The sequence below is a fragment of the Populus nigra genome, chromosome 14, assembly GCF_951802175.1.
Source record: "Populus nigra chromosome 14, ddPopNigr1.1, whole genome shotgun sequence".
Classification (NCBI taxonomy): domain Eukaryota; kingdom Viridiplantae; phylum Streptophyta; class Magnoliopsida; order Malpighiales; family Salicaceae; genus Populus; species Populus nigra.
In genome coordinates, this window is record NC_084865.1 from 3,506,381 (window position 1) to 3,522,993 (window position 16,613).

The 16,613-nt window shown below is 35.6% G+C and overlaps 2 protein-coding genes across 2 annotated transcripts; one reads left to right on the forward strand and one right to left on the reverse strand.

Annotated features, from left to right (window-relative positions):
- Positions 1-733: 733 nt before the first annotated feature.
- Positions 734-8,189, reverse strand: LOC133673354 (bifunctional riboflavin biosynthesis protein RIBA 1, chloroplastic-like). Its single transcript, XM_062094097.1, has 7 exons — positions 7,631-8,189; positions 7,004-7,388; positions 6,672-6,893; positions 3,382-3,704; positions 2,826-2,955; positions 1,763-2,059; positions 734-1,192 (listed from the first exon to the last, which is right to left on the reverse strand). Exons 1-7 carry the CDS (start codon positions 7,678-7,680, stop codon positions 923-925), a joined length of 1,677 nt encoding a protein of 558 aa, XP_061950081.1. The 5' UTR covers positions 7,681-8,189; the 3' UTR covers positions 734-922.
- Positions 8,177-10,686, forward strand: LOC133673308 (uncharacterized). The gene is given in 5 exon segments (XM_062094047.1): positions 8,177-8,183; positions 9,585-9,625; positions 9,627-9,681; positions 10,510-10,532; positions 10,534-10,686. Coding segments are annotated over 5 exon segments (279 nt in total).
- Positions 10,687-16,613: the final 5,927 nt, after the last annotated feature.

Genomic DNA, 16,613 nt, shown 5'->3' on the forward strand with positions numbered 1-16,613 from the left:
TTACTTTTTAAAATATATTTTTAAAAAAATATATCAAAATAATTTTTTATTTTTTTAAATTAATTATTTATTTCAACACATTTTGGATATACTAAAAAAATAATTTTTAAAATAAAATATTAATTTAAAAAAAAATAAAATGAAAAAACAAACAGCAAAATCTTCTAAATTGAAGGTTTTATTTTCTTACAAGAAAAACGTTGGTGCTCAAAGAAACAGCCTATGGTATGCAAGTGTCTTGACCTTTGCGCCAAGCGGTAGTGGCTGATTCTTTTCCATGTTTCTTTTCTTCTCTTCAAAAGAAGCCATTGCATTTACCTTTAATTCCTTTCCTTTCCTTTTGCATCCAATCAGAGCCCACACCACATCCTTCTTTAGCAAGAGCAGACCAAGCCTTTTCTCTTCTTATAAGATATGAGCGCTGCGACTCAAACTAAAAACAGCTTTCCCTGTTCCCACCATGAAATGCCAATTAATTGCATATATCAGAATTCAGTTTGACCATTTCTAGGCATGTGGGGTCGATGCCCTTTAAGTTTATGAATGAATAGACCTGTAGTTCTTGAGCAATCATACTAAAACTGATTCAGGTTGAAGTCCATGCTTGAGCAATCCATTGCAAATGAGGCCATTTGTTCTTCGTGAAAATTTTATTTTATATAATTTCTCGTTGAACAGTTCAAGGTAGATAGAGCCTCAAATGGAACTTGATTCTGTGTTTATTACAATAATATGAAATAAAACTGCATCCTCTTACTTCACCACAAGGAAAAAAAATTATTCGAGAATTATTTACATTCTAAAACAACGGAATACAGGTAAATAATGCAAGGGCAGCAAAGAATGGTCTTTCATGAGAAAAAGATTTTGGATCTTACGGTTTATTTCGCTCTGCTCCCTTGAACAGACCTGAAGGAAGCACTCATGCCTTGGATGCACCATCAGATGGGCTGCCACTGGTTGAATTGTTGTTTTTGCTGATAGGACCATTTACATGGCCATTAATATCCGAACCATATACATGCCCCATTTTTTCTCGCTTAGTTTCCAGATATCTCTTGTTCTCCATGGTTATTGGTGTCAACAGGGGGACCCTGCCTGCAACTGCCAAACCATAGCCTTTGAGCCCAACATATTTTGCTGGATTATTTGTCATCAGTTTCATTGTATGAACACCCAGATCTCTTAGTATCTGCAATAAATTAGACCACTCATTTCAGCTCCCTAAAATGAGGAATTAATGCCATGAAAGTTAGATAGAGGAAGGAATGCTAAAAATAACAGAACTCTCATAAGAAGTGCACAATTTAGTTTCAACTAGATCATCTTATACATGAGAGAAATTTGAGTAAAGAAGCTTTCTAATCGCACAAATGCAGTACAAATCTCAAATGCCCTTAACTAGCAAAATTCCTTAATCTTCTGGATTACCAATTAAAGAAACTCAGGTCATTCAATTCATGGTATGAAGATTTTGTTCTGATCATCCAATAAATAATGACTGGCAATCAAAGCTAGCCAAATAATATGGTGAGAATAACTCAGAAGCTAACAATGTCCACTAAATTAGAATTAGAATGAGAAAGGGCAATTTTCCAGTCAAATCACCTATGAAAAAAATCACAATTCTTGAATCTTAGAGGCTTGTGTGCCCTATATTTTGTTTAACTATGTGGTTGAGAAAAGAGATAAACAAGGCTAGGACTAGACATAGCAGAGGAAATCAGAATAAATTATCAAAGTATTAAAAAAAAATTAGTACTTGTGCACCAATGCCATATTCTCGAGAATCAACAGGTAAACCAAGCTCCTCATTGGCTTCAACTGTGTCTCGTCCATCATCTTGTAGGTTGTAAGCACGGAGCTTGTGACCCAAGCCAATTCCTCTACCTTCATGTCCACGAAGATACACCAGAACACCCCTGCCAGCTGCCTCAATTTGCTTCATTGCAAGCGCTAGCTGCTTCCCACAATCACATCTAGCTGATCCAAAAATGTCACCAGTGAGGCACTCAGAATGTACCCGCACAAGAATATCTTTCCCATCCCCAATTTCACCCTGTGCATATCAGCATGTCATTATTACTCGTGGTACTGGGATATTCTCCACCTCCACCAAAAGAGCGAAAAATATTGAAGAAACTAAACATTGTTCGTCAATCGTTTGTCAAACAGTAGATAGTTTTACTTCAATATGATGACAAGAAAGGTGACATCAATTTCTTGCAAGCTTTCACCTCTAAAGGGAACAAACGATATTGGTGTGAACAGCCAAAGATAATAATCTAATATCATGCAGTTACAATTTGAAAATAGGCTCTTTATTTTTTGGATATTCCATCAGCAAGAAATTTGATTTCAAATTGAAAGGAGATATTCATCAACAGGAACACTAAATAATTTCATTAACCATGCCCTCTATACAGTGGACATGCTGCATACTTCTTAGAGGCTGAAGTTTGGTTGAGTTAAGATGAAGCATTGCATGAAATACAGTCCAAGTCAACAACAACGTATATAAAACAAATATATCAGACAGTATAAAAGATAACTACCTGCCTATTCCCTCCCCACCCCCACAAAGGATAAAAAGCATTTCTAATCCTCCTGTGACAATTGAATTTTAGTTGACAACTGTGTAAGAACACTTGAAGAGATCTACAAAGTTGAGTCAGTTGATATGATGAAAATTGCATACTATAAAATTACTACTGCTATTGGAACAATACCATTGAATCACTAACAGACAATTTGATATTAGTGATGCACAAAATGTAAAGAAGAGAGATTCATAGGTGACTGTTAATTTTGATGAAATAACTTACTTTAACCATTGCAATATGCTCGATCCCATCCAGCAATGACCTATAACAGTAGGCTTTGAATGGCCCCCACATTGTGGGTATTGGAGCAGCAGCAGCCAGCTCCACCAATCTATCCCTTTTCCTCCTATATCTGTCAATTAAAAATATAAATATCATCAGAAGAATTGCTGCTTTCTTAATGACAGGGCTCTGCAGAACTATGTCATGCCCAAGATCAATTACCATATGGAACAAATTACAACAGTTTTGGAAGGAGGTTGGTTGTTCTGAAGATATATAAATTCACAAAGTTCACATATTGAGGCAAATGCACCATCAATGCTAGTAACTGATATTTAGTTATGTGGAGGAAAGGTTGATAACAAATAGAACAAGTAAAAAGTACTTATTTGAACCTCTGGAGAGAGAGGGTGATTGTTCTGAAATATGGATTCACAAAGTTCAGATGTAGAGAACACGGCACCATCAATGCTATTCACTGATTTTTAGTAAAGTGGAGCAAAAATTGACAACTAATAGAAGACGTAAAAGAATTATCAACTTTGTGGAGACAAACCTGATTAGATCAGCAATTGAAATGATTTTTAAGTTTTCTGCTTGTGCAAATTGACGAAGCCTTGGTAATCTTGCCATAGAGCCATCATCATCCACTATTTCGCATAAAACAGCAACAGGCTCCAACCCGGCCAGCATTGTAAGATCAACTGAGGCTTCTGTGTGTCCAGCTCTTTTTAGAACACCACCCTCCCTGTACTTGAGTGGGAAAATATGGCCTGGGCGATTGAAATCTTCAGGTATTGAATCTTTGGAGGCAAGAGCCAGTACAGTTATTGCCCTATCACGAGCTGAGACACCTGTTGTTGTGCCACATTTTGCATCCTAGAATTAAAGAACATACAATGTTTGACATTAAGTTGAAACTGGTAGCAGAAGCTAAATATTAATTGATATAACAAAGATTATGCTAGTTACAGAGAAAGCAATTAGCAGGTATAGCCAAGGTTACTCAATTGATTGAGCCTGATAGCTTGGATGATAAACTATCTTAGCATCATATAAGAGAGCTGGAACACCACATTGATGACTTAGATGTTCCCTAAAAGTTGAATGCCACAGCAAATAAAGAAAAGTAAAAAGCTAGTGGCACAAGCAACGTGATGGCAAAATTTTCAGGCTACTAAAAGCTGTAACTTCAGCGAAACTGCTTCACCGCAGAAGATTTTAAAGCACAGAATGCAGATAGCTTGTAAATATAGAAACTTCAATTGAAAAATTCAATATTTGGGGGAAGATGTGGTAAGCCTACCCACAGACAAAAAAGGGTATCTTATGCAGACCCTACCTTATTTGTCTCTTACTTAGGTTTTTCTCCTTCACCAGTTGACCTTGTTAGCCCAGTAGCTTTTTCTTCATTTGATATTTATGCAAAGTGTTTAGTTTGAAGAGGATGATTCCAGTAAATAAGCATTGCAGGTAATTTACAACTATGACCCCACCATAATCAAAATGTTTCAACTCCCACTACCCACTACACCGTACTCACACAAAGCTACTGCTCAATAGTTGCAATGGTGCACATTTAGCAAATAAAACCTTTTGACTATTGAAATAAAAATTGCACTGACTTCTTTTGTCAAAAAATGATTAAGAATATTGACTTTAACCTACAACGAGGTTAAGAATATATAACCAACCAACTATCATATAGCAATAGTTATGGGCACTAAACAACTTCTTCAAGTTTCTTACCAATACTACATACATTTCTCCTATAAAAATTAGCAATCAGGTAAAATCTCAGAAATGTTGGCCACATACAAAGGAAAGTACCACTGTGGATACTGTTAATTAACATAAATCAAAATATACAGCCTGCTATTTAACTTCACACATTTCCATCACCTGTAAAGTACGTGGCTACAAATGAAAAACAGGAAAATAGAAAGAAGGGAGAAGGGGAAGTTGTCTTCAAGATTATTCTCTATCAAAAGTCCATAGGTAGTTAATGTTTCCCCTGCTAAATGTTAATGACTTATTACATATGAAAACCGCCAACACTTATTCTCAAAGAAAAAAGATTTCTTGTTCAATGAAAAAACCGATAACACAAAATAGGGCTCAGAGAGGAAATTTCTCCTCTAAATACAATATAGCCATCCCATAACCCCTACAAAGTCAAGCCATTTGCTCATCCATGACCCTCCACTTTCTTTGCCGAATATAAACTTATATTCTAAGTCAAAGTTCCATCAAGACTAAGCTGAACAAGTATAGCTGGTGAAGAGAAAAAAAGAAGCATGAGTTTATGCTACTGTATATGCCTTTTTTTTCTACATCAGTTGTCCCCCATGCCTTTTATTATTTATCTGGTCATGCATTTATTTATTGAACTGTAATGAATTGTCATTTCCAATCCCAATTATTTTATCTTGATCATTTGTATTATTATCATGCAATAGTCATGCTAAGCTCATTTTATTATTTAATTTTTTTTATGAATTGGGAAACAATAGCTCAAAGTAAGGAAACAATTAGAGTATGCTTAGTTGGAGCTAGTCATGATATACATGATCAATTTCTTCATTTATGGGATTAATTATGAATTATTACATTATCCATAAATTAATTTATTCATGTATGCCATCTGCTTGACCTTTCTTAGCCTAAAAATATCCCATGTTTTCTCTTGGTCACATGATCACATTTCTTCACCATTCCATAACATAATTTGTAAATTAATCAGTCGATATCACACTTTTGGTCGATAGCGACTAAACTCTCACAATAAATCCACCACTCCCCAAAACCCAAGTCTTCTTACTAATTCTAACTGTCTATCTCTTTCAACACACAATTTACCAAGTTCTTTCCATGAAACAGACTGACAATCAAGAAGTATCACACCAACATTTACCCTGTAGTAATACACCAGTCATCTAGCATTTCCTATCAAGGGAGAATTATTACCACCATTACCTTTGCCTTAATATAAGGACAATCTACCACACACATATGCAATCTTATCCATTTCCTACTTCCTCCCCAACTCAGCGGCCACATATATATCATCCCACTAAGATTTCCTTTTCAGCTTGTATGTACCACTCTAATTCTTCTTTAGTCTTTGGTATTACTCATACGCGATACTACCCACCACATCCAATTCTAAAGAACTCTAACCTACAAAATGCTAAAGAAAACTTTCAATTAACTATACATCAAACGCTTACAACTGAACTTTAATCATCACAAGTAATTTATTCCTACCAGAGGGAAAGAAATCTACACATTACCACCACTCCAATACCTAACCGCATTGTGTTCATTTACATAGTACCCTTCAAAAGAAATCTTAAATCACTTTGCACAATCAACAGCTGAAAATCCAAGAAGACATTTGCAAGAAATATAACATGACCAGGAAAGCCCATGGGCATTGATTACCATGACAATTGCTGCCAAAGTGCTCATCAAAACATGTTACATGGTGGAAAGCACTTAAACCTATAGATAATTCCTAGGACTTCAAGGTTTATCTATGTCAAGGGAGAAAGCAAGCCACAGGACACACACCTATGATTCTAAAATTGAAATCAATCTATACATCATAGGTGATAAAAATGAAGAGAGACAATGAACTAGTTATGTACTTAAACATTAAGGGGAAACAAAGAGGAAATAGAGTGATGTGCCATCAAATATGTTAATTACAAAGCAGAAACACTTTACAGCTGCACTTTAAAATCAAACTAAGATAAAGGTTTCTTGAAAAGATCTAGCTGTTTCATATGAAAACAGGCAGACCATATCCATTAGATAATATAAATAGAAAAGTTAGTTACGTACCACCGATACAGTGAATGCAGTGCACAGTTTTTCCTCATTTTCCTTATGAGCTACCATTAACGGAAGCTCCAACCTATCTAAATCTTCTGCTTTCATGCTCACACACACTATACCAGTCCCATGCTTGACAATAAATGCCATAGCTTCTGGTGTTGCCTTTGACGCTGCCAATATAAAGTCCCCCTCATTTTCTCTGTCTTCATCATCAACAACAATTACTAACTGCAAAGAATCATCACACATTAGTAACATAAAGCCTTTGAAGTAATGATGTAAGACCTTAGCATACTAGCTAGACCCCAAAAATTAAATAATAAATCAAGAGGATGAACCTTTCCTTGACGAATATCCTCAATGGCCTCTGGGATCGAAGCAAATCCTTCTGTAGGACGATCAAGATCATATTCATCATTATCAGCAAAGAAACCACCAGAGGTGGGAGTTATTTCCGCTGATAATGTTCCAAAACCTGTAGCATCAGGTTGTAACTCAATCGCAGGTGATTGATTCACAAACTTATCCTGGCCCGAAACTACATTATCATTGGGATAAGATAGCACATCACCCTCTCCAGATATCAAAGAGGCTCTAGCCCTACCTCTACCATCACGTTTGAAACTAAAGCACACTTTTTTACCAAGGTTACCATATCCCAGATAGGTAAGGTGCCCTCTTCCCATGAATGGACACACACAATGCAGACCAGTGTAGCGACCTCTGGTGTCCAAAGAGAAACGAAGCAAGTGATTTAGTCACACATGAATATTGATTAGACAAAAACAACTCCACAAATCACCTCAAAAAATGCAAAACTTTCACAATTAGCATTAAAATCTTCAAATTCATCAGTCACATTGTACAAATTGTTCGAGTTTTCCTTCACATGAAATATAAAAGATGAATTTCTCACCTATAAATTTCGTAACATAAAAAGAACATAAGAGAGAGTGGTTACTCACTGTAAACGAGATGAGGACAAGGAGGAACTGTAGAGATTAACAGAAGCCATCTTCAAAGCTCGTTTCTTTTGCCAAACACACAGAAAGACACACAAAAAACTAACAAACCCACAAAAAGGCAAGTCCTTTAAACATCAAAAACAGATAAACAAGGCAAAATTAAAGGAACCTAAGAAGGAAATCCTTGCAAATGCAATCAAAGTGGTAAGCTTTTTAACTCGTAATCATCATCACCACCGCCCCGAATCAAAACCGAAAGACAAGTGAAAACAGAAGATGACTAGTCGTTTCAGTTTTGTGTGGTTGAATCTAGTTTCTAGCTTACGTGGCAGTATCTGTCTGGAACTCTGGATAGGGGCACTTCACTTTTTCTTTAAAAGACAAGTCCGTCCTTGGTAGAAGTGGACTTATATTCAGAATGTTGAGGAAGGAACACTATCTCTATCCCAACTCCTAACTTTGCCCCGACTTCCTTGGCTCCATTTTGGATTAACTTGTTTTTTTGCATTGATTTTGCTGCTAGAAATTAGTTAAGAAAGGCCAGTAATGGCAAGTTTCCTCATTTCTTGGATTTTTGAGGTTTCTTTTGAGTTCATGTCTCTGTCGTATAAATACTTACCGGAAATATTTTCTTTCTTTCTTTCTTTCCATGAGACAATGAGCATAAAAGTGAAAAAAAGTTGATTTTGATTTACGTGGGATGTTTGAGGCTAATGATAAATGGGTTTTTCTTTGAAGTTAGTATGGAAAATAATAAGTTTGATTCATGGGCATTAGAGAGTTGATTTTTTTAATTATTATTACTAAGATTGTCTGTGTGAGAGCTTGTGTATAACTCAACTAATTCTATATACTCTAAAATTAATGATTATGTAAAACTTCAGTAGTCTAATATTTGTAAGACTTAAACTGGTAATCTCTAGAGAGTAAACTCAAGATCTGACCAATTGAACTACATCTCTCAGGGTTTGGAGAGTTATTTTGGTTAAGATTTATGAAATTGATTGAAAATATTGATTTGAAATGTGGAAATTAATGGGGGTTTCAATAAACTTTTGTTAAAATGATTGAAGTATTAATTTTTAGGGGTTTTTAGAAGTGTAATAATTATTGTTTTTTGAAATATTTTTTGTTTAAAAATATATTAAAATAATATTTTTTTACTTTTAAAAAATTATTTTTAACATCAACACATCAAAATGATGTGAAAGCATAAAAAAATTAAAATAAAAAATAAAATAATTTATTTTAAATATTTTTAAAATACAAAAACTAACTGCACTTAAGAGATGATTTGACACAAAAATATGAAAATTTCATCAAGAAATGACTAACATAGAAGCATAATTTTGAAACTCAGCCTGGTCTGGCGGGTCGACCCGGAACCTGGCAGACCCGAGGCTGGAACCGAGCTGGGTTGGAAAAAAATAGAGAAAGGAAAAACCAGGTTGACGCGGCAAAATCAGTTCAAAAACTCGGTTGCAACCCATTGACTTTTGTTTGTTTTACTAAATCATCATTTGATTTAAAAAATAATGACCTGAATAACTCAATGACCCGATCAAAATCCAGAACCCGGACCAAGTCTGAAAACCATACATAGAAGAAAAGAAATGGTTTTGGCTATGGCAGCATAGCACACTGCGCATGCAAAGTTGCTGGTGAGAATTGAAAACGATGAACAAAGTTCACTTTGACCTCGAGTTTGAAAAGTGATAGTTTAATCCCTGGAGTTAAAAATCATATATCTAGGTTCCTAATGGTTATATCAGAGTAATGGAGAAAAATCAGACATTTTATTAAATTCTAAAAGCTCACTTTTATGCAAAATAAAAGCAATCACACGGTATCTAAAAACTCACTGAAGAAGTCTCACTCTGAACTCATCCCAAATTCATTTTTATTAATTGCTTTTTTATTTTTTGACTGCTAAACTGGTTAAATAAAATTGCAGTGGAAATGAAGTTTCTAGATTGGTATGTGAAAATATCAGCCTGGTGGTGCTTTGATTGGAGCTTCTATGGAATTGTTCATGATCAAGACTGGCTTCTGTGTGAGGACCATCCTTTGATTCCTTTAATGTTTATTTTATTTACCCTTTTTGTTCTTTTTATGCCCCACTTTTATATTTCTAATTTTTTCAACTTGAACTTTGGTGATTTTGAACTGTAGTGTTAAATGGCACAGGCTTGCTGTTTGTGCTCATATGTATTGGATTCTTGCAGTCACCATTATTTTTCAACTCACTTTTTGCTCCACTTTTATATTTCTAATTTGATGGATTTTAGCTCTCTAGTTGTGGGATACTTTGTTTTTTCTAACGTTCAAGAAGTGTAATTTTTTTGTTGTGGAAGCTTCACTTGACTTGTGCTTTGTTCAATGACTTTGTTTTGCATGTTATGGAAACATTTGCCTTGCACCAGTCTGACCACAAGTGTCAATGTACACCTATGATTGAAGCCAAATACTGATTCTGAGAGGGAAAGAAGTGGAGAGTGTATCTTACTTTTTGACTCTTGGAGGCAGTGCTCCGCCATGGGTTCCTGAGATCATTGAAAATTGACGGTGAAGTGAGTTAGGTTTAATGGGATAGTGGGAACATGTGGAGATCAAGTGTATTTCGAGTTTAAAATTTCCAAAATTTATCCATTTTTATAGCAAAGGTGCATGTGTATTGTACAGATGATGAGCTGATTGATGCATACATTTTGATGAATACTCTGTTCAATTTGAACAATATTTCAGCTCTATGTAACCGTTTCTGTGCCATTACCATCACTGCCTGTCAATGCTGTTTGGTGTCATATAATTGGATTCTTCTGCTTCACTATGCCACTTACCACATTCTATCAGGTGATTCATTATGTATTCTCTTGCAGATGATAAGGTAACTGTTCTGGAGTTCAGAGAGGCGAGCCTGGGAGAGCTCCCCTGAAGCTCAGGCAATTAGAGAAGCTCTAAACCCTTGGAGAAACCATGATACAGAACAAAGAAAAATGCCTAGTCTTCATGGCCCAGTCTTGTGGCTTTTTCTTGTGCGGGGTTCGTTTTCTTGATGATTCATGCTGGGGCCTTACATTTTCCATATAAAACAGTGTAACTGCTAAATGAAGCTGACAGCATTAAGAACTTAGAAAGGTCTGCCTGCATGTCTAGGTTTAGACAACAGTTTAAGAATTAGTTTGGCTGCTAGATTTTTGCTCCTACATGGTGGCCAGATTTATTTATTGTGGGACAATTCTTGTAGCCCTCAAACATAATTGGAAATCGTGAGATACCCTTGCATTTATTTTAGTAACAACATCGAAAACTGGTCAGAAGAAACAAAAACCTGCTGCAAGTTCACGATCCTTTTTTAATTTAATCTATTTTGTTATTTGCTCTCGCATTTTGGAAAACTTGGAATGGCACAGGTTGCATCGCTGAGTTAGAAGGTTGCTGAATTTATTAGAACTTGTATGGATCCAACTTAAAGTTTTTGCTGAAAGTTAGATCGTCTCTCATGAACCCTTTGGCTTAAGTGAATTGTTTTGAAAGCCTCTCATGAACACTCGTAAGGGCATCATATTGCCAGCCTGCTTCAACTTTCATCTTACTTTATTTTTGGTCCAAGGCTATAGAGGCACGAGTATTGAGTTGCAGCCTTGCTGCACAGGATATCCAAGAACCTCTTGATATGATTGTCCTGAATCTTGGCTGATGAGTATCTTCTAAAAGTATCAGAATCAGGGGGGCTACCTTGGCTGTATTCTTGATGATTGTGTTGTTAAATCATGAGCCCTGATAAACTAGTTCTGGCAAGATTAGACAAAGAACTCTAGAAAAGAGGGAAACATAGATGCATTGCTTAATTTTACCGACAAAATGGATGATGGAATATTTACGCCAGAAAATCAGATTTTACTGCCTATTTTCTATTAAGAAGTCTAGCAGCAAACTTAATTTTTAAGAGGCTATTCCATCGCTGATTTCATTGAAAATTCCTAAACTTATTATAAATTTTCGACAAAACAGGGGTGAATATTGTTGTTGAAATCGCCAACAAAAATGCCCTTCTTTCTACCTCTTATATTGGGAAACTCAACAACAAATTGTTCCTAAACCCATCTTGGATTATCTTTTTAATGCTCGTTGATGCCTGTCTTAAGATGAAATATTGTGTGCCTACCATTGAAACACTACAACCTGCTGTTAAATCTCATGTTGATGTCATAAGCATTCCTATCAAGACCATCGATAGGTGTAGCCTCCAACTAGAATTGAGAATCATGAGAAGAATGGGTGGAAGTGTTTTCTTCATGTTTCAAACATAACCATGTTGGCATAATATGTATTTTATAAAACAAAAACAAAAAAAATCTAAATCTAAAATTCATATTAATGATGGAAATAAACATTAGTAAAGCAATTATAGCTATCTAAAAAAACTTAGTTTGAACCTTTCTGCTCTACTATCGACAAAAGATTTCATCTCTTTTTTTCTAATCATGAGCAACAGAGACCTTTTCTAATGGCACCTTGTTATTAATAGCTAATCCTTTTTCAGTCACCAATTTTTTTGCTGCAACTGATCTACTAATGATAACAGTATCATCTCCTCCTCCTTTCTCTTTACAAATAATGCTATCTACTTGTTTTAATGTCAAGTGGTGTAGTTTCTTGTCTATGGCAACAAGCTCTTGAGAGTTCTGAAACCAAACTTTTTCAGGGATTTAACACTATCATGTGCTGCAAAGACATGGAAAACAAAGTCTTAGGCGAGATTCTACTTTCCGTTGCTTTTCAAATTAATCTTTAGGCAGCACTTGGAAAAATAGAAAAGAAAGCTAAAGAAGAAAAGTTGCCTGCCATTATGGGGTCTACACTCTATTAATCCCACTTACCTAACCACATCTTTTCACTATTTGATTACTTTTTAATTTATTTCTTCTGTATCTTTTTCTTTGTTTTGAACCCATGCTAGATTCTGTGCACACTTGTTGACAACATCGAAATTTTGTTTTCCACATAGGTTGTTCATAGGTTGTAGGAGCTATTACATATCAAAAAGACGTCTCTCTTTCCCACTCCTTAAAGTAAGGGAAGTAGTGTGGAAAGCAAATTTTTCAAGTCTGTTTTCTGCCACTTTCAAAAAATATTATTCAAACTCGGTTTTCCAGCCCCTCATTCTGGAAATTTTAAATCCCTGTATCAATTTCTTTAAGGCCATGTGCTCGCGGGATGATTTGATCAATCAATCTGGCAAAAAAAAAAAAAAGGTTTTGGCCCATGAGGTATTTGCTTTGCCATTTGGTTAAAGGTCTATTTAGTGCGTTTTTAGCATTATAATAATTTTTGCGTTGAAGATATAAGTTTAAAAAAAGCTACGAGTTGTAGGTTTTTTGTAACTGAGATTTTAAGAGAATTTTTAGTGAGTATATGGAAAATTATAGTGTAGGTTAGTTAACTAAATACTTTTAAAATTATTAATTAATAGGATAAAACGCAATTTCAATCATTTCTCACAACATTATCAAACCTAAAGTTTTTGCTGCAGCTGTTTTTAAACAAAATCATTTTCATGATTGAGGTTTTTCTGCAAACCTTGAGAGAAACGTAAAGACACTAAAGATTTATACGAGTAAGAAATCTGGTCATGCCTCTCTTAGACATGACAAGATCCGGCCGGGCATCTACTGTTGCCCTTAGTTTTATGGCTCCTGCATTACGAATAATTTAGCCAACAGCAGATTAAGATTTTCATCTCTTAGGTGTTGTCAAGATAATTTTTTTCCTGGTAGAAGGTGGTTTTGTTAAAATTCGAAGAATGAAACTGATTTTGATTCAAGCCATTCAAAACAATTGGACAACACCAGCCCAAATTAACGATCGGATGAGTCGATGATTGCCTTCAATTTTCGTGTTGTATGCATCATAAGAGAGGGGAAATTGAATTGCTTCAAATGATGCATAAGACTGGCCAAGATTAGCAACCATGATCAATTGGCCTGATCTGACAAAAAAAATGAAACACATGATGAAATTGAGCTTGACAGCAGGTACAATAAGGATTATCTCTACAACCTAGTCTACAACCTGCATGCATATCCCTGTCTGCTAGTATCCACAAACCACATTTTCCTTGCTTGAAGATTTGCTGCCTACTTTCTGTTCCTAGTCTTGGGATTGATTCTGAGGGAGGAATTTTGACAAAGTTTGGTTTTCTTTTTTTTAATTTTTTATAAAGATGGTTGTATAATTGAATGGTCATCTGAAGGGCAGTTGTTGAAGTTGTGGGGTCTTTACAATAGCTGGCTGCCGTGAGAAAAAGTTGAAATTCACAGTATCTATGGCTATAAAAGCTTTGATTCCCGACATAATCAATGGACAAAGCGTCCATTTTTGGCCAATTGTAAGAATTGATTGATAGGCATTTACTAACAAATATGGTGATAAGTGAGTGTTGTCTACACTAATTGCCCTTGTTTCTACGCTGTCTTTGGAAAAACTTGCTTAAAGTCCTTGTTTTGGTGTCCTCAATCCTAAGCTGCATTTTCCCAGAAAAAAAAGATTATCTAATTCACATCGTTTTTTGTATTTTTATCATCCCTATCATATTAAAAGTATCGAAAACATCCCAAAAAACATGTAATTTTCAATTTAGAACATCTTTTAAGTACCTCCAACTACAGTGTAAAGGCATGAACATATAGACACCCTGTGGAATTAACCACGTAATTAAGATTTGCTTAGGTGAGAAACCAAGTCCTGTGGAATTAAGCGTCGGCGGGGGCTCATATAGACACCCGGTCACGATTTTGGAAAAAGAAGGCTTCAAAATTCAAGGTTTTGTTTCATTAGAAGCGTTGCAAAATTACAGCCTTAACTTTTTTGTGCTTAGGTCTAAATTTGTATTTGATAGTTGACTAATCGCAAGTACACTAATAGATTGAGTCTCGAGTACTGCTTTATTTGCTAGCTCTTGAGAGAAACTAATAATGATTATGTATAGAGCAATTTTCATTGCTTCCTTTCAAGGAGTTAATCATGAGCTAAATCCAGGAGCTAACGTGCTTTAGAAGTTGGATATATTCTCCTACACCAATCATATTATCCATACAAAAATGATGAGTTGATGAACACTCTTCGTTGTTCTTGTGGGAAACTTTGAGCCAAGTCAGCGACACCAATAATTATGTCCCCATGCTCAGTCCCTCGAACCTGAAAAATCTCTCCCATGCCTATTTACTGTTGAACTCCTATCCTCTTCAGCCTGGCTTGAGTTCCACAGAAGGCAGAGCTAGAAGTGGGCCTCTGACAGCCTCTAATTTACATCTCTGCGTGTTCTAAATTAATGATGCTACGTTTTCAATCAAATTGAATTGATAGGCGGATGTAATGGATCATTAGCCAAGTTCAAAAATAGACTAGACGTTTGCCTTGTAGGACATTCGCAATTGAAGTCTTCAGTATTTAGGACTAAAGAATTAAGTAATTTCAATTAGCAAGTTTCGATGATGAACCGGCATGCCAGGATCAAATAATCGACAAAGATCTTTGGAAATATGGTGTACACCATCGTGTTTCTTAGAAACCTGTGGAGGATTCAGGAAATTGGGTGCTTGAAGGTCGTGTTAACAATCATTTCACTTTTGATTACAGAACACAAAAGATGGTCCATGCAATGTCACTTGAGAGGATAGCAAAGATATGTACTGAACTTATCATGTTTGTCCAGATTTACATGTCATGTGTGGATTCCATGCATCTTCACATAATATTTCAAGGACAGAACTTTTTCTGATCTACTTAGCTTGGTGGATGCAAGGAACTTCAAATTTTTTGAAATTTTTGTTAATTCTGGGAAATTCCACATGCTCACAACTCATCAGTTCCCCTTTCTGTTGAGGGGCCAGTGCTGAAAGATGAGAGCCCAAAAACCCAACTCACACGTGTTGTTGTCAATTGAAAAAACAATAAAGTGGGTCCTAAATTCCCAATTCGCAGAAAAAGTCATGGTGTGGTGGGACATGATTTCTTATGATCATATTACAGCTGCAATCCCACTTGTGCCTGCCTATCACAGGTCGGAAAATTTTGCTTATATCCCCTGTTTATTATCTAGGTGATATTCCAAAAAGGAGGGCTGTGTTGAAAATTGACCAACCATGATAAAGATTGAAAATCAAAATTCACTTCTTGCATTTGGAGAAGTGAATAGCATAGGATTAATTAGATTGTGTTTAAAGCTATAAGATTAGAAAAATTGATCTCTCTATAAAGATCCCATAAAACCTTGGCACATAATGCACTTATAAATAGCTTCACAGATCATTTTATCATATTCTGCCATGTCTCGTGTGCCAAACTGGATCTAATTCATTGTGCATGGGTGTTGACATAGACAGGCGTCAGCTTTCCTTTTGATTCATGACAAAATGAGCTTCTGTAATTAGTTCTGGGTTTTTAGCCCTTTGGCTGCAGTTCTTCTCGGACGCAAACCATGCATCTTGTGTTTGGAAATTGGTAGCATTCATTGTTAATCATTTGTGGTTAACCAGGCATAGGGTCACTTTGCCTAGGCCTGGCCAGCAACTGATTTCACTGAAATACATTGATACCTCTTCATCATTTTCCAAAATAAATAAATAAAACTGAAAATCATGCAAGAAAAGAGAGTGCTCGACATCTGTTAATATGGGTCATGGAGCGAAAAGGAAGAGAATGTATACGCAAATCATTCACTTTATGTACAGTGTTCTTTCAAGTTCGTTGTCATCAACATAGCAAAAAGAGTCGAGACAAAATATTTTACGGGAAAAGAGAACAAGCAATAAAGACTCTCTCTTAAATTATTGCTCTTGAACTCCTCAGAAAAAGAAAATGGAGCTAAAATTAAATTAAATGAACAATAAAAAAAATGCCCGTACGAACATAAAAAAAATGTGAGCCATCAGAATGGTGGGATTCGCATGTGGATCGGATCTCACATCTTCACAGCTCA